Source organism: Enoplosus armatus, chromosome 23 (assembly GCF_043641665.1).
Source record: "Enoplosus armatus isolate fEnoArm2 chromosome 23, fEnoArm2.hap1, whole genome shotgun sequence".
Classification (NCBI taxonomy): domain Eukaryota; kingdom Metazoa; phylum Chordata; class Actinopteri; order Centrarchiformes; family Enoplosidae; genus Enoplosus; species Enoplosus armatus.
The window spans coordinates 9390818-9409615 of record NC_092202.1 but is presented as its reverse complement, the minus strand read 5'-3'; the positions used below and the strand labels follow the sequence as shown (position 1 = coordinate 9409615).

General features: G+C 42.3%; 1 protein-coding gene across 1 annotated transcript in view; it reads right to left on the bottom strand.

The window, feature by feature from the left end:
* LOC139305646 (receptor-type tyrosine-protein phosphatase delta-like) overlaps positions 1 to 18798 on the bottom strand; it is a 123473-nt gene that overhangs the window by 74032 nt on the left and 30643 nt on the right. The window contains exon 2 of the mRNA XM_070929563.1: positions 15463 to 15648. Coding sequence (XP_070785664.1) covers positions 15463 to 15565 — 103 coding nt within the window. The 5' untranslated portion in view covers positions 15566 to 15648. The remainder of the gene's footprint in view (positions 1 to 15462; positions 15649 to 18798) is intronic.

The following is an 18798-nucleotide window of genomic DNA, read 5'->3' as shown; positions in this document are numbered from 1 at the left end:
GCTGCTCAGATATCCTGCGAATGTTCCAAAGTTCAGCAAACCAGGTTACACCTAAACCAAGCTTTTTGGAGAAACATAAATAGGCTTTTAATTCTAATTTATCCCACGTCTACTGTACATCCAACCGTCACATTCTGCCAGTTTTCACATTAAGGATCAGGGAATATTTCACTAATCTGTTGGGAATAAATATAATGGACAATGTAGAAATATATGAAACTACAGCAGTTTCTGAGGGACCCCAAAAGAGCAAATCCCTCTGCACACTGTTCTCTGCAACCAGCTGTAGTCATGGCCATCCTCGAAACAAAAACGTATTACTGGGACAAAGAATATGCAGGGGAGGTACCACAAACAGTCACTCAAGGACCAAAGTGACCTTTCACAGGCCACTAATTTTATGCGGCAGTGAAGGGAGAGTGTTGCATATAAAAGACAGGAAGAAAAATGGCAGTAATTTTGAGGTAAAAATCACCTTTTCCTCTTTGAAGCCAACAATGAATGTGATCTGTCAGAATACAGCAGCATGAAAACATTCTAAAAACTGTCAATGGCACTCTTTGGTGGAAGTGAGCAGCATTGTACAGTTTCGATACTGTGCCTTGAGCCGCTAGCTTTAAATACTAGCTTTAACAAGATACTGTTACAGTGATGGTATGTGTTTAATGACTGAATGGTATGTACATTAAATGCTTCTAATGCTACTTCACAAATTATTTTGTCACATTTCTGACTCCCGGATAAAATAGATTTCTTCAAAGTTTCATAAAAGCATTAATTACTAAGAATTAATATTTTTTTGTGGTAAAAATATTGCCTCTGAACTTCTGCATCTGATATAACATATGTCAAAATGCCATATAATTATCCAAATTAATTCAGTTTAAATGATTATTCTTAATGTTTCTTTTCATTATGTTTTTAATTAGTTTGTTTCACATTAAATGAGTGACATGCAATACTGTAGGGTTACATATTAGCTGTGTATTAGTGGGTTGTTTTTGTCAGCTACACATAATTGATACGTCTCAAACTAAACCACATGCAGTATGTCTAAGTTGAGGTCTTTGAATTGTTAATTGCGAACCCCTGAAGAAAACAATTCAGTGTGTGTGTCTTTGAAGAGCTAGAAATGGGAAACAAATGAGTTTGGGTGGTATCAGGGTCAGACTGGCGGATGGGGGTTTTCACTTGGAAGCAAACAGTGCAATGTCACCCCAGGAGCAAAAAAATAACAACCCCCAGGGGACATAATTAAAATAATCCAGTGAATTAAGTGCGTCAGATCACTTTTGAAAGGCTGGTTCCTGATGTGTGTGGATGTGGGGATGATTCATTGGGAAATGAGTAGAAGTGTGACTGCGTGTATGCATGTGTCCGTCTGTTTACAGTGTGTAGGTGTTACTAGACACTCACTCACACATTTCTAAGGTGTATTCACATTCATTATATTCATCAACCTGTTGAAAGAAATGTACTGTAGTATCACTCATCTGGTTCCAAAACGACTTTTTTTCAAGGTAGCCTCAATTTTCCAATCTTGCTTTTGTGTGGTGATTGGCCAAAACACAGTTGTTTTTAACTTCAGAAATATTAGCATCACATTAGAGATGCTTAAAATGAACACGACCACACTGGAGTTCAGTCTGGAAATCTGTCAAAGCACGTACAGAGAACCACAGATGACGATTTGAAATGCTATTTGAGAAGAGAAACCAAACAAAAGCGAGCTCAATACTCAGAACTGCTTATGGCTTCATGAGAATCATGGTTGTGATGAAGTGTATATATATATATATATATATATATATATATATATATATATATACACACATATATATATATATAAGAAAAATGCTTCTCAGAGTTCATGTATGCTATATTTTTCCAACTGAGTTCCGATGAGTGATTTAATGGAGTATTGTGTCTTGTTTTCTCAGAGGCCTGTTGATTTCTAAAGACGAGCATCCTCCTTAGGGTATAAGACTGTTGGGGGCCGGAGATGTGGCCTTTGGGCTGATGGAGTTAGTTGCGCTTCTCTTCTTACTCCTTTTCACCCTTTGCCAAACTGAGCCTCAGTTGACAGAGCGAGAGGGTACACAAAGGCGCCGGCCTCAAGTGCAAATGTTTGCCAGCAGTAATGGGCTCTAGTCCACTGGGTGAGTGAATGTGTGTGGTTTTTGTGTGCATTACAGTGCATGTACATAAGCATGTTAATAGAAATACTGTACAGACTATATATAATTGTGGGTCTAGACAATGTGCTTGTGTATTTGTGAAGGGAGAGTGTCATGCTGATCATAAATCAGCCAGCTCAGGGACAGACATTTTCTATCTGAATTATTCTAAAAGCACAACTGTGAGTAATGGTCGGGGCTATTGACTTTTAATGTGTAGTAGTGAAACTGCGAGGAAGAGAGAGTAAAAAGCCAATGACATTGTCACAAAATGCCACAAGGTACTATGGTCCTCAGTAAGTAATGACTTCATCCGTTTTCTCACATAGATTAAAGGTTAAATAGTAAGCCGGCACATTGACTCGGCATGATTGTTAACTTCCTGAATATTCTAGGAAATCTAGTACACTTAAGCACATGAAGTGATTGATTTTTCAACTTGAAGAAGGTCAAACTGATGGAGAGGCAGGTTGTCATAGTGTTGAGCCCACAAATAAGTGTAAATGTTGTAAATGAATCATAACGAACAGAATTCAAATACATCAGAATAGGATATAAAGCGTTTTTCCTGTAATTGACACTCAGAGTTCCAAACTATCCATAAATTACTTAGACGAGCACAGCCATCTGCATGTGAGGAACGCTTAAATGTGGCATGTAAATTAGTTTCCATAAACTCTTATATATATCTAGAAAGTACAGACATCACTTCATACGTCTCATTGAATCAGACAGTGACACTAATGCAGTGATAACCACTCATTCATCCCTCTATGAGAGGCTTTCTCTCATGTTCTCTTTTCTCTGTCCATTCTGTCCTATATGATAGTGGTACATTTAATCATTGAGAAACCATTTAGAAAATTAATGTTGTACAGAAAAATCTGCTTTACATACTAGAAGTGAAAAGAAGAAAAGCTCCACAATGATTATTGTTTTACTTAAAGGGACTCTTAAACCTACATTTGTGTAATGTGCCAGTAAATAGCAGAAGAATTATGTTTATAGCAGAGTTCTCCTTGGCGTGTTTTTGGAGCAGATATTTCCACTCTGCAGCATGTAAGGCGAGTCCCCTGTCATTAATCTTTCCACAGGTGCAGGGGCATTGTCAGAACCCATACGTCCCTTTGCCTTTTCAACCAGGGAGGAAAGTGGAATGGTAGGGAGGGAAGGTGGGGGGGGGGGGGGGGTTCTGAACATGTCCCTAAAAAACAATTTCCCTTCCCCTTCTTCTTCTGCACTGAATTTGTCAGGAGGGGGAACCAAGTCCAGATTAATTAGATTCCATTTTGTGGTCATCTTCGTTTCTTTCTCCTTCCATGACTCTCTTCTTTTTCTTTGTCTTGCCTACAGTCCTTACAGCCATTCCGGCACCATTTATCACATTGCCATCTCGACAGTGCCTTCCCCCTTGCTTGCTGGGAAGCCATTAGAGCATCTCTGCATCGTGGCGGCCAGATTGCATTCCGGTCCCCACTCGCGACATTTATCATCTTTTGTCCTAACTTTTTATCTGCCCCTGCCCTGTGTGAAGCCCTATCTGCAATGCCCACTATAATGAAACACTGGGAGGTGAGGCTCAAGTAAATAACCTAATTAAACCTAGCAAGCAGGGACAAAGGGGGGAAATGCACAAAAGGCCTTTGTGAGAATGCCAGAGGAGGAACACTCACAGATGGCAGTGAGGAAGTCGAAGCAGTGATGTGGCGCGATGCCCATACCACCTTCTCATCTCAGTATTTATAGTGCTCCTAGTGGTGCTGTTGTTTGTCCAAAGATGTCCTCTTTACGTGATTTGGGCCAGCATAGTATGACAGTTTGTCCTTATTCTTACAAAGCACTAATTACACATCAAGAAGTGAGGAATGTAAGAAGAATAAATGCTCCTGTAAGACAAGGAAATATAATGAATATGCATTGAATAATGGGTCCTAAGAGAAAATCTATCCTTCCCTCTCACTTCTTTTCACTCCTTTCTAATTCTTAGGCAAAAGTTGAGCCAACTCTGATTGGTCTCATTAGGGACAAAATGAAGAATGCCAAGCGTCATAATTATCGGCGCACCGCTGCAAACAGTATCGAGTCAATACAGCAAAATGTCAGGAGGGCATTAGTGGGCAATTATTAATCCATATCAAGCTGGGATGGACAATTTAATTATCACCTAATCAATATTTCCAGATCTTGTACAGATGTAGAGCAGTGACCGGGTGGATAGATTTGCCTTCTGAGAAGTCGGTGGGGGGGGGGGCAGCTGGCAACAGAATAAGGGCTGCAGTAAACAGGAACATGCTTCTCTGCATGCATGACCAAGGGCATACTCTTCAGCTTCTTTCAGTGATGGACAGCAGCTCTACTGTACCTGAATACATTAGGGAAAGAATGGAAAGTGCAAAGAACTAGATATGTCTAAAAACGCTCTTCTCTCCTGCAATGGTTGTAAGGCGTGCCTTGGGTGGTCTACAAGTTTTAGTGCCACTGTGTGGCTACTTTGACTTATATATTTGCTTATTAACTGACTCAAACCCAAATGTTACCTCAAGCCACCTTGACCAAAGATATGAGATGACTGGTGCTACTCACACTTCATCACTTCGTCATTTACTAGCATAGCTCAAAAAGCCACCGCATGATTACAGAAGGATGCGCTGATGAAATGGGGCCATGTATCATAAAATAGATGCTGTTGTTTGTGTAGCTTTTATTAACAATTTGCTGCAATATTCCACCATTGCCAATAATATTGCTTACTTTCTTTTGGTACTCTCTCCGTTCTCAATGCAGCCTGAATAATTACTCTCATTGTACCTGAAACAAACTATCTCAAATAATGTCAGTCAAGCCTTTGTGCGAGTGATGAAACAAAATGAATGCTGTGTAACAAGCCCTTGTGGATTTCAAAGACACCACACAATGAGGCATGGCAAAACAAAAGTGGCTGTCTTCCACGAGATAGCAGTCATCTTGAGATAAGAATACCCTCTCATGGTTCTGTTTTGCTTTTTTGTTTGCTATTATTGTGACTCCCGTCTCCATCCCTGAATCGCTTTAGTCACTATGCAACCAATTGATTACCACTAAGTTGCCTGGACCTGGGTTATTTTCACCGCTTATTGCCTCACTGTCTGCTGCAATGGATTACGATTTTAACATGAGATTGCATTTTCAGCCCACTTTTTCTTACCCAGCACACATTATAAACCTGCATCATTCTTTCATTTTCCCCCATAATGCTTCAGTTTCCATTTGCTATCATAATGATAATAATACCACAAGCCCATAGTACCACAAGTACTTTGTTCTCACCAATAAAAACTCACTTCATTCATGTAGCCTTGAAATTTTGACGCCCAGCTTTGACAGAAGTTGGTTGACATTAAATTAAATGACTGATACTTTCTAGACAAAAGTTGGGGAAAAAGTCAGCTTTTTTCATTGTGTGTGACAAGAGACTTGAAATAAGATCAAAATGTGACATTCAGTCTAAAATGCAATATCTTTAATCTGTTTACCTTTGGCTTTCAATACTAAATTTCAGATCCTTAAAAAAACAGTTGAGGTAATTTCATAAGATGTCAAGAACCTAATCATATCTGTAGGATTAAACTGTAGGCTCCAGGATTACTTTTTGGAAGTTATCTTTGAGCTTTGCCAAAAAAAAGGAGTTGTGACTAAGCAGCAAAGAAACATAAAAGATGACCCTGTAACTCATATTAGCTTTCCCTCTCCTGCCTTCCTGTCACCTCATTTGGTCTGAATGTCTTTGAAAGTCAGTCCATCCATTCTTTTAGTTCATCTCTGTCTAAGCTCTTTCTCTGCATTGCTTCTCTTTCTGTTCTATCTACCTACTCCTAATCTCTCAGTGTCTTAGTCTTCATCCTACCCATACTCTATTTGTATTCATTTAGTTTATTTCTAAGGTGTCTTACGAAACTGCTGTCTTCTCTGGAAACAAAGTTGTTGTTTCATTTGTCTACTGTACATACAGCATGTTACTGAGGCAGACACCATAGAAAATGGTTATTTTTAGCCTTGGTCAAAGTGGATTTTCCAGACCATCTGATCAGTGGTGCTCTTTGGCAGTAATGGAGAATAAAAGCATATTATTTCAGATATGCCACATTGTCCATCTCTTGGTTCCATTAGGTGTCCATGTGTGTGGAGAACACAATACTATTTTTATACATGTATACTGCTCAGACTATGAATATGTGTAGAACCGTGCATAGCTGGTACTGCAAGCATATACATACAAACTGTGTGCCTGAGGAATGCACACATATCAGATACTGTATGTGTGGGAGTACCACACTACCACGTGCAAAATTACATTATGCTGCCATGCAAAAAAACCTCTTAGATTATTATACTTTTCATAATCGGATTTTTCACGTACAAGTTGCTTGAGAATGAGATATGAGACAAACTTGCCTCATTCTTGATGCAGAATGAAAGCAATTCCGCAGAATCAGTAGTCAGCCAAACACTTACACTTGCATCTCATCTCCTCATGTACAACCAGGCCTTTCAGTAGCACTTTGCTACCTGCTAACTGACTAATGTCTTCTGGGCGTTCCCATACTCCTCCCACTGGAGTTGGCATAATTTGGTCAAAGACACAAATAAGGCTGTCCCTGTGGGACTTAATGGCAAAACTACAGCTTATCCTTTCTGTGGACATCTCTCCTTGAATATTCACAACGGGGGAAGAGCACAGCCAATTAAATTGCGCTGTGTAATGAGAGGCAACAGATCATGCGGTGTGAAATTTCCGTCTTACCCAGGCAGTGGCAGGAAGGAGATCGAGGAAGTGAAGGGGAATCTCTTCGAGACTCTGATCGTGTGTTATTTTTCCTTCTCTCCAAGAGGCACGAGGAGGAGGAGAGTGGGAAAATCTTATTTGGAAGGTGTACTTAAAGAAATCCTGACATCATCGAGTCTGCTCAACAGCCCCCCCCCCCCCCCCCCCATCATACACACACACACACCATACATGCTCTCTTGTACTAACTATGAGACTGAGGGAGAGATAAAAGTGGGGAGATGAGTGGATTAGCGTTGACTGTGTAAAGATTGAGTGAGATCAAACTTGACTGAAAGTTTGTCATGAAAAACGTTAGACTGCATGTTTGCCTTCACAGAGCCTTAAAGATTCGGAGGGAGGGCAGAAAACCAGATAAGGTCTTACCTTTCGAGGCAAATGACCACTCTGGATTCCACTGTCACTCTACCTCTCGGTTGTACATTCATTATCTATACTTAACTTGAAATATCCTTCATCATAACTCAAGTGATGGGGATTGTAGGAATTAATTAGTTGATGAGAGAATGATGAAAACCATGAAAGTCGGCACCACAAGGGAGCATTAAAGCTAAGGGGAAACAGACTGTTCATGGATGTTATGATGGATGTTGCATAAACACCTCATAAACGTCCAGGGATCCTTCGGTAATTGTGTGCGTGTGTGACAATGCATATTCCATGTTCCACGGTGTGATGGGATGGGCACTTAGCGCGGTGCCATTAGAAACAAGGGCTTGGCTCGGTTTCAACTGGAAAAGCCTATGGGTCTGGCTGTGGCGTGAGAGCATTTTCGCCTCTCAATGGAGGCTTTCACTCTCATTTGCCATAACTAATAAACCACACTAAAGCTGTGTGTCACAATAAATCTTAGCTTCTCAAATGACATGACTCACTTGGTGGTGCGGAGAAGCCAAGGAGGGAGCGAGCGTAAGACTGCGAGCGTGTGAATAAATGCACAAGAGAGTGAGTTAATGAGTGAGCAAGCAAACAAACAAGTGGGGAGGGCGGACAGAAAATAGTGTCAGATGTAATGTGTGAGGGAGTATTAGGTGAGAAAGACGGCTCTCCAAAGACAGACTTTGAGCACTCACTCCATCACTCTGCGGAATGTAAATCAACTTTGACAGAGAGGAGCTTAGGGCGTCAAGATTCCCAATCGGCGTCAAGCATTGGAGAGTGCTGTAGGTAAGAAGGTGGGGATGTAAGCTTTCTGCCTGGGACTGAGAGATTGCCCCGAGGCACTCCATGGAGATGAATGGTTTAGAGACCATTAACCCCAACGCAGAATCTCAACATACCCCACAGGCACACAAATGTGCTGCGCCGAGATCAGTGCAATGTGTCGCACTCTCAGGACCCCTGGAGTGAGACCAAAGCTCCAGCCTAGGGCCAGGTGTTAGCCACACAAACTCACATGCACAACCACACACACACACACACACACACACAGGCAGATAATTCAAAAGCGCTTTCATAATGGAACTGTTATGTACTATAAAAGTGCACAAAAACACATCCCCTCCCTCCAAACACACTAATCCAAGGAGGAAGGGCTTTGCTCCCTCAAACAAAGCGATGCATTCAGAAATATCCAGGTGGCACTTTTACAATATTTAGTGAGAATAAGTAATGAATAGAATGACAAATAACTCCTGGCTCTGTCATACTGTACATCTACCTCTTGGCTCCCTACAGCTTTAAGTTCACTTGTTTATGCTTACCTTCTTATGGTATACAAAATAGAGACTGGTTCTTGGATTCATATCTTAGTGAATGCCACGTGCTTAAGATATATGTTTAAAACCACATTGTGTTATGTGTTAATAGCTGAAATTGTAATCATGGGTCCGCTTTACTTATGCAAAATCGATTAGTAGGCCGCGAAGGTATAGCAGGCAAGTCATACTTTCGCCAGACCTGCATTAAATGGCCATTTATTCTGGGATACTTGAATGCAGAAAGTGCTTAATGTGTCAAACCAGAGTCAGGGGTTAAACCGTCTACCATTGAAAAGACTGCACTCAAATAAGGCCATCAGACAATCCACCACTATTTTCGTATGTAAAAGAGTTGAATGTGAATTTTGTTGTTGGAACTAAATCTGTCGCCATGTTTGAGCCTCCAGTCTACAGGATGTTTTAGTATGACTCCCCCGTCTTAGATTACTGCATGTGTAGATGGTGTGCACTCTAGCTGTTCATTGTTCAGACTGCACACTGCAGTAAAACATCATCTGTGCAGGCGACGCTGATGTATTTCAGACTTGACTGGTCCAGTAATCCCATTACTGCAGCTACAGCATCAATCTATTAATTGCACTGTCACTGGGGCAATGTCATGAAACACCTGCATTGTTATACAGTTCACTGGCATAGTGTACGAAGGGTGATCAGATTTAGTACATATGCCAGCAAGGCCGGAATTGTGCCAAGTGTAAGCCCACCAGATGCAAAACAGCTGGCATTGTGCTCAGCTCACCGGCTGATCCCAGCTTCAAAGGCATGCTACAAGGTACCCTTTGTGTGAGAGAAAGAGACTGTGTAAGTATAGAGAACTAGTCTGGCGCACTGCGTTAACATGGTTTGGCATCTTAAATGCTCAGAGGACAGATAAGGAGGTGCCAGAAATCCACTAAAATCCATACCATTTCAAAGCATGATCGGCCCAGTCATTTCATATAGAGGTATTCAAATATATGGATTTTGAGAAAGGGTTTCTGGGAGTTTGTTGATTGCCGCTCCAATTGATTTACAATTTGGATTATGGTGCTTTTGTTCTGTCAATATTCCCACTCTGAGACATGAATGGTACAGCATGGCTAAATTGCCTCACAATTTTCAAGTCAGTGTGTCTTGGAGACATAAGTGCACTTAGATATAGCATTAGTGACCGGTCGCTAGCCTTTAATTACCTGCATCTGGGCCTGTACGACATCTCCATATTGTATGTGATTATCTGCTTTTTCTTGAGAGTGGGAGGGTCAGGAGTGTGGTGAAAATTGCTTGGCTTTTGTGTGATTCTGTGGTCTAAGTGCATGGCAAAATTACTGCAATCCATAGATGAGGCTAATGGCCTTAAATAATACGCTTGGGCATAGTTGCCACAGAAATCGGCATTCATGGAGTTAATAATGGACCTGATACAACCTTTAAATATAATTGCATACCACACTGTTGACAAGGAGTTGGTACAGGCATTTTCAGCCAAAGAAAATGATAATGACTTCTTACTCATTTAGTTCAACCTGCGAGCAAGAAGCATCTTGCATAGCACTGATAACATTGTTTTATCTCAGATTCCCAGTCTTGTCACAAGGTCTTCATCCAAACAACTAGATGGTAATTAAGTGCTGGCACTCTCAGCGAAGGTGTTTTCACCACATTTATTTGAAGTGTGAACATGATGCGCACTCCCTCCTCTTGTAGATGTTGATGCCATTTTTTTTTAAGATGTACTGCACTAAGATGCCTTTTGAAATGAACGAGTGGAGCCAACAATGAGATTTCCACTTGAGCAGTGTCCGGCAGAATGATGAACGAGGTGGCAGACTGGGGGAATTACAGTGATTTAAAGTTGAATCAAAACCGCTACGACTTCTGTTCTCCTCCTTGCTTTAATGCCATTTTATTTGGTTACACCAACATGTAAGCTGTGTGTGTGTGTGTGTGTGTGTGTTTTTTTGTGTGTCTAATTCAATGTGTACCAGGCAGCTGCAGCTCTTAAGAGTACATACTGTGCGTGTATGTGCTTGAATCAGTGTGTGTGCGTGGCTTGTATGTTAGCGCTGTGTGGGTATGAGTGTAAAAGGGAATGGAATAGACTCAATTTAAATCAAATTAGCATGCAGGCAAATTAAGCAGAGGGATTTAATTTGAGCTGTTGTAAAAATGCTAATTTCAGTACAGCCCGGAAGCTCATATGCAAATACAACATTATTTTACAATAATTCATATTAGGCCAGGCATGCATAAAACACACATATTACAGCTTGATGTCATCTGGGAATAGATTATCATTAGCTTTCGGACTTGCTCCAAGGTGATCCTGCTTAGGGGGTATGTGCTTCATTTATCTGTATGTGTTGATGTTTTAGCTTGTATTGCATTACAAAACAGCATTCTCATGTTCATAAGAATGGTAGTGTGTCTCTTTGTGTGTGTGCGTTATTATGTATACTACCAACATGCATCACTTTCTTCTGTTTAAGCAGATATACAAACGCCGATACAAATCATAGTTATGATCATCTGCATTCCACCCACAAAATACTAGGACTGACTGTTACACTGGCAGATGCTGTTGGGTTGCAACTGCAGCGCTGCTCAACAAATGACTCCTCATAGAGCACTAGACACTCTTGGATCATAAATGTGTAACTTGCTTCGACATATCTTATAGCGAACATATGGGAAACTGGCTGCTCGCACAAAAACAGCACGAGAGTCCAATTTTAACTCAGTGTGAGAGGAGAGTAAAACGTCTCGCCTCTGATTATCTAACAAACATTAAAATGTGAACATCTTTATGTTGTTGCATTAAAATGTGACTCATTTTGCTCCGCATCCTCCTTGCTTTTTTCACAAAGAGGTGACGCTTTGATGGACGATTTGCTCTTTTTGTCCCATGTGGCTCACCTTTGATTGCTGGCTCAAAGGGATTGCATTAGCTTTTGATGCTTGTGGATGTGGCATGCGAGTGCATGTGTGTGCATGCTTCTATACATGGCTGGCTGTAAATAAGCATAAGTAAGGGGGATGAGGTTTGGGTGTTAACATCTTAATGTTTAGAGAGGCTGGAGGAGCCTGTCGATACCCATTTGACGTGTTAAAGAGAAGCGTGCTGGCTCGCTGGGACTCACCATGCCATCCACCAGCAAGGGGAGGAATCAATTAAAACACTATTAGGCCCAGGGTTTGACATGGTCCAACACAGCATGGGCCAGTGCTGGGTAGAAAGTGTGTGGGTGTGTGTAAGCTGGTTTTCCCTACAGATGTAGCTCAGCATAATTTCAATCAGCATGTTTTTCAAACTGTATTTTTTATATGAATTTGTTCATTGAGAGAAAAAAAATCCTAAAACAGTCAGCAATACTGGTAATATAGCTCAATCAGTGGAGGTCGATGTGTGTAGACTGTAGCTCAATCACACAATGAAGCCAGGGGGGAAACTTTCTAGTTACTCACACTGAGACAAATTCTAACTTCTAACAGCAGGTTTGTTTTTGCTTCATATCGGTGTCTGACTCATGAAACAATCCATCGAGTTAATGAGCGGCCAAGTTATTTAGTGCGGATGGCCACACCAAAGTTTCCATCCCTGCCCAGGTGGATGTTAAACGCCTCCAGCTCTCCTCTCATCCTCCAACACTTCCTTTTTAATGTTCAGCAAAAGACACTGAGGAATTGTTTGTTGCCTCCCTACTCTTCCCCTCTCTCCCTCCCTCTCTCTCGAGCTCTGTCCCCTTGGCTCACCAGGGACAATTATGCCCTTCTTTCAAGCTAGTGCCAAGCCCAATTTGCCACACAAATTAATTGGGCCTCATTTGAAGAGCGAGGGGGACAGGGTGAAGGAGAAAACGGGAGAGAGAGCAACAGAGAGAGAAGGCCAAAGACAAAACAATAACAAACCAACAGACCAAACAGAGAAACATAGCTACACAATCCTTTAAAATCGTTTCTGAATCCATCATCTACATACAGGTCTCTCTTTGAAACATTTGCAGAAAGAACACATTTGGTCGCACTCCCATTAAGACATTAACTGTAATGTGTGTTTATTAGGGGGCCCGATTGGCATTTTTCTTGAGAGGGGGCTGCAGTGTCCACTGTGTGGGGTGGCAAGTAGGACTGGCTCCGAGGATCGTGCCATCTGTTGAGCAGGCCGACTCAGCCATTTTCTGCTCTCGCGTGTCTCATATCCTCCACAGCCGGAGGCTAGCTTACACCCAAATGGATGCAGAGCACCAACAGAGGGCAGCTTTCCCTTCAGAAATACAGCCGGACTTTTTGATGCTGGGGGTTAGTCTGGAACAGACTAAATTGAGTGGACGTCTTGTTGGTGCTCAGTACGCACCACAAATGGGGAGAGAGCCCCAGAGTGTCAGTAGAGGAAATTAAGGAGCTTCTCAGTCGCTGGAAGGGGCGACTGCACTGCTTCCAAACAGCAAGGGGAGAAGGTGGGGAGAAGACAAAGACGCAGGCGGAAAACAAACGGGCAAGAAAAAAGCCCAAATAAGAAATGAGGAGAAAATTGGCAAGAGAGCGATTAGGAAGAAAAACAATAGAGGGGAGTTGGGATGGGGAGGAACAAACACGTGCATGTAGGAGATCAGGCAGTACAGGAACAGAAAGGAGCAAATATAAATCCCATAGCTAACATATACTGCCTGAAACGGTTCTGGCTGTGAACAGACACTTGCTCTCTTACCTCGGTTGCAGACAGGACACGCACCTCATCCCCGTGACCTCCCTGACTCCCACACACCCCCTCAGTCATTAACACACAGCCACTGTGGCTACCTCATGATACGTTTGTTTTGGCTTTGAAATGATGACCCAGCACAGCTGTCTAAGTAGGGTATGGGATAGCAGCAGCTGCTCCCAGCCATACGGCTAAAGGAAGGAAATTAATGATGGGTTTGGTGGGGGGGGGGGGGGGGGCACAGAGGCGTCAGGATTTGGGGGCTGCTGACTGCACACGTGCAGGTCTCTGTTACATTTGCGCTCAAATGTGACTGTGGAATGTCTGGACACGCGAGAGTGGAAGTTTTGTAGAGACAGTTGTCTGAAGGGAAGATTTTGGCAACGGTGTATTTTCTCATCAAATGCTGTTATGTAAATTCACACTAGACTGCGGAAGATGGGAGTTTCTGAAAAGATAACTACTAAAGAGCCCCCTCAATGGTAACGTTTATCGACTGTTAATGCCGTTTTGGGAAGGTCCCGTAATTAAATTGTGTCAATAAATCGCGGAGCTGCACATAAAACGGGGGATAAACGGAGAAGACATTTCTCCATTTGCTTCTTCCCCGCTGTGAGACATATGTGGCGAGAGGCAGAGAAGAAAAATAAAACACATTTGAACAGATTGCAAGGAACATTTCTCAAGCACAAAGTTGAAAATCTCACCCATCAATTTCACTTTGCGTGGCTCTGTTGTATATGACCTTGGGTGAATGATCCCTTCATTCAGAGATATTCAGCTGAACTGAGGGGATTTCAGTCGGTGCAAAGGGAGCAATAAAACTTTTATTCATCCCTCTGTGACTCCAGAAGCTAATGATTCATGGATCTTAGTGTAAAAAAAAAGAGGGAGGACGTGAGAGGGGGGGAGGGTGCTGTGGTGCAGGACCAGAGCTCAATGAGGTTTGAAAACTGTTGTCACACATCAATGGGCAGGTGTCTGATGTCAAGTAACTCAATTCCAATGACTTCTCATCATGAGATTCTTGGCTGAGGCCTGAGCATTTCTGGTTCACATGAGAAGTTTTTGCGGCAGAAAGAAGTAGTTGGAAAATAGGGACTTGGACACATTTTGATAGTTTGAGATGAAGAGATGGATCATTGTGAAATACAGGTGTTTGTGTGTGTGTGTGTGTGTGTGAGAGAGAGAGGGAGGGAGAAGCACAATGTAACGCTAAGATTACTACCTGCCTTGCTAGAGACTGACTGATACAGTATTTTGAAGGATATCAATGTTATTTAAAGACAATTTTTGTAAAGTTACTTGTTATCTTTAAAGATTCCTTTCAGACATGTTTTCAGAGATACAAAAATACATTGCTTGGATTAATGACTGCGTATTATATGGTTTGTCCCCCCAAAGAAGTTCAATTACCTCATACCTCAAAATGACATCCACTCTTTCTGCCTCATTGAAAAATAAATATTTGAATATGCAAATATTGTTCATTTAAAAAGTCTGCAACGTCTCTTCTCAGTGTGTGTGCACTGGAGGTTTTTCACATCAAACTCGTGTAAGTTGCGTACTGGACCACAATTTATGTCAGCAAACCCTCTCGTGCAAACACACCTTGAGCTCAGATTTAAGGTGAGCACAGAGAAACTTTGCTCACCCCTTCAGCAGGTGAACGTGAAAACAGCCTTCTCGTGTCAAACTCTGCCCATACATCATTCTGCACAGTGAAGGTCAAACATCCAAGAGAAGTAGAGATCAACAAAGATCAACACACATTTCTGAGTGGAGGGGGATTTGATTTGATATTTTTTAACTGATGCAAATAATTTCATTCTTCATAGAGTGGCCTTAATTTACCTTATCCTTACTGAATTGAAGAAGTCTAATGCATTCCATGAAGTATTTATTGAAGTGTCATGTGTGGTACATGAAGTATTTATGTGTCTGATGATGTTCAATGAAAAAAAAACTCAGAAACAAAACCAGTTCCACCCTTACCACCCCGCCCCCAACCCAGTAGCACGCAACACTTGAGGCCCACGTGAAAGCCAACGGTCCACTTACTTTGAGCGTCGGCGAGGTGGAGGAACAGACCCAGGACAAGCAGCAGCGGCAGCAGCAGCGTGGGTCTGGCTCTGTGCATGGTGGGACAGCTTGGCACCAGCATGCTTTGGCAGCCTCGGTGGCGCTGGCTCACAGAGTCCTGTGAGTCAGTCTGGTCTGATTTCTCAGATGCAGGGTATTCACAGCCTATGCAAGGCAAGGAGGGATAGGAAGAGGGAGAGGGAGGGAGGAAAAAAGAGAGAGAAAAAGAGAGAGGGACTGAATGAAACAAAGCTGTTTGGCTCCACGGGTTTTATCTATCCCTGCACATTTCTGACATACCCCCACACAGCCTCGGCTGGAGCTGACAGAGGATAGGAAGAGGCTGATGTGCTCACGGGGTATGTTCTGACAGTTCTCTAAATGGAATAGTCACTTCACAAATGCGTGTGCACGTGTGCATGAGAGGGAGAGCGATAGAGAGTGCAAGAGAGAGAGAGGGAGAAACCACACAGATGAAAGGGTGGACTAATAAGATTTTGTCTTCACAGCTTTGGTCGCGAGCACCAATTAAATACGCTGCATAATAAGAGTACATTTTAAGTCCTCCTAAGATCAGTGTTGATATCTGTTTCACATAAAGAGTGCCTCTTTTGCATGTAAGAATAGTCAGGAAATAAAGGAAATATTCATAAATGCTGAAAGCTATTTCGTTGTTAGTAAGTAAATTTGACCACTGAGAGACTTTCCTGAGTCTTTTTCTTTAAAGTACAAAACAAGATGTAAATGTTGTCTTTTAGTAGCATTATGATAAACACATTCAACGAGCCAATTTATCTAAAGAACATACTTACACCACATTTAATCCATAATAGATGCTTTAATAGCTCTAAGTGTCTATACAAAGTGATGGAGTAGCTCAGCTTTAGCACACAAATGTTTTCTCTTTTTTCCAGCGCTGCTCAAACAACCAATAAAATCTATAAGACAGAGTGGCCAAGTGTTGCCATTCATGTTTCAGCCCTTTATCGAAGGGCTACTACATGGCTGTGAAAATCAATGTGATACAGTGAGCTAGTATTAGCTGCAGACTGGCTCTATCCCTTGTCATCCATTTGCTTAAGCCAGAGCTTGATCCTTAGTGATGGATGCTCTGCGGTAGTCTTCGGCTTGTAACACGGCTCCCAGCTAATCCGAGTGTGTGAGCTTCGATGACATGCTGTACTGCTGGTTAGCATGCTAGCTAGTCTGCCTGCATTGTTCTGTAGGATGCTGTTGTTTCAGCTGTGGTGACCGGTGGAGGTGGGCCGGTACACGGTCTGTGCACCATGAGACGAAACCCACAACACGTCAGATCTCCTGAAGTTTTGGAATTCTGCAGTTTTAGCAAATGTCTGTTCAGGCGGCAGCAACTGTGCATATAAATGCTTTTGCTGGAAATAATATTTTATTGGACTGTTTATCTACAGATTTGACCGCCACCCACTAAAAGACAAAAAAGAAAAAGAAAAACAGGCCCCCCCTAAGCCCAATCAGTAGGCCCAATGATGACAAAGTACCTCATTTCCCTGTTACCAATCATCCTCTTTCTTGCTCCTAGCTCTCCCTCTTTCATTTCTGTGGGCTGTAAATGGCAGAAAAGACGGGAAGATAGCGCACCTGTCACACTCGATTTGTGTTGGGGGGAGATAGACACGACTACCTGTCTCCAAGCGCCGCGGGGCTAGCAGCAAGCACAAGAGCGGGGGATGTGTGGCGAAGGGAATCAATTTGAGGCAATCTCATCCCCCGCTCACACCACCGCCGACACACACACACACACTCACAAACACAAATGCGTATACATATACATACATTTGAGCACACTAGACAGAATTTTCACATGAGCAGTGTTTGTAGCGACTGTGGATTTGATTAGAATCAACTGGACTGAAAAAACCTGAGCAGGGCGTGAGGGGATAAAGCTGCAGTGTGATCCATACGTGGTGCAGGTACAGCTGTCTGTCTCCTCCGGTTGTTGTTTTTATGCGTCTGCCCCTCCAAATCTAAGTGATAGCCTTTGAGTTAATTAATATGTGAATTTCCATAATGACATGACATTAGGCAACAACACAAGAAACAGTACTCAGCAGCCCTCCCCATCTCTCTCCACGCCCGGCATGCGCACACACCCATTTACACACACGCTGATAGTGTGTGTGTGTGTGTGTGTGTGTGGTGGTTTGTTGCGAATCAGGGAGTCCATCTGCATGTTGTGTAACTGCAAGTGAGACAACCAAGAGGCTGTGCTATACATGGAGAAGCTAATGTAAGCACAGCTAACCCCCCCCCCATACCAAAAATGAAAGCAATTATATTTGTATTGTGGTGTTCATTTTTACAAGTAAACTGCGCTGCAGATTCTTTGCTAATGTGCTAAGGAGGACGAGCCACCTGCCAAACCTGGCAGAGAGGCAGCAGTTTGCCAACAGCATTGTTATCTGACAGTGGATTTATCCTAAACACTGCAGCTTTTTTGTATGAAAGCCTGCGCTCATTCATGTGTAATTACATGTTTGAGCATGTACATGAGTTCAAATGATCCTTTCCATTTCCAATAGTCCACAAAAAAAAAAAGACTCCCTCAAAAGGCGGCACCACCTGTGCCCATTTTATCCTCAACATGGCCATTTTGCGTTGCACTCTGCACCTTCACTTTCATACATTTGGTGGCACTGATGCTTTCCATTGAACATTTATTACAATAGAAAAAAAAAACAATCTTGTCTTTCTTCCTGAGCCCCTGGTGGTATTATTGTGTTCCCATTCAGTGGTGCTTCATTCAAAGGATTTTGCTGCTGATAGCAATCATGCATTATTAAACAAAGCCTGACAACATGCACAATGTTAATTAGAAAAGGGGGGGAGTGCGTGGCAAGAAAAAGAAAGGGGCTGTTGAGCTGTCTACTCTCTCTCCTTCCCCATGATCCTTATCAGAAATGTGAAAGAGAAGGAGGCTGGGATGTTTATATTCTCCATAATGGCTGGTCTCCATTCTCATTTGAGCCTGTGTGTTTGGTATTCTGGTCTATTTAGACGAGCGATATTATTAAGAGGAAAAAACAAAAGAATCAGTCATATTTATCTCTATATTCCAGCCATTCTGCAATAAACTTGTTATGAGGAAGAATGCAGGCAGAGAAGTTATGAGCTCCCCAAAGCAGCAGGTTCACAACATCAGCTTCACGCCAATTGTGTCTTTCTAAGGTCTGTAAGGCCATAATATTTTGGCAAACCAAGTACAAACCAGTGGGAAACAAATGCTGACATGAGAATGCTACTGATGGTGCCATTTCTAACAAATTCAACATGGGTTTG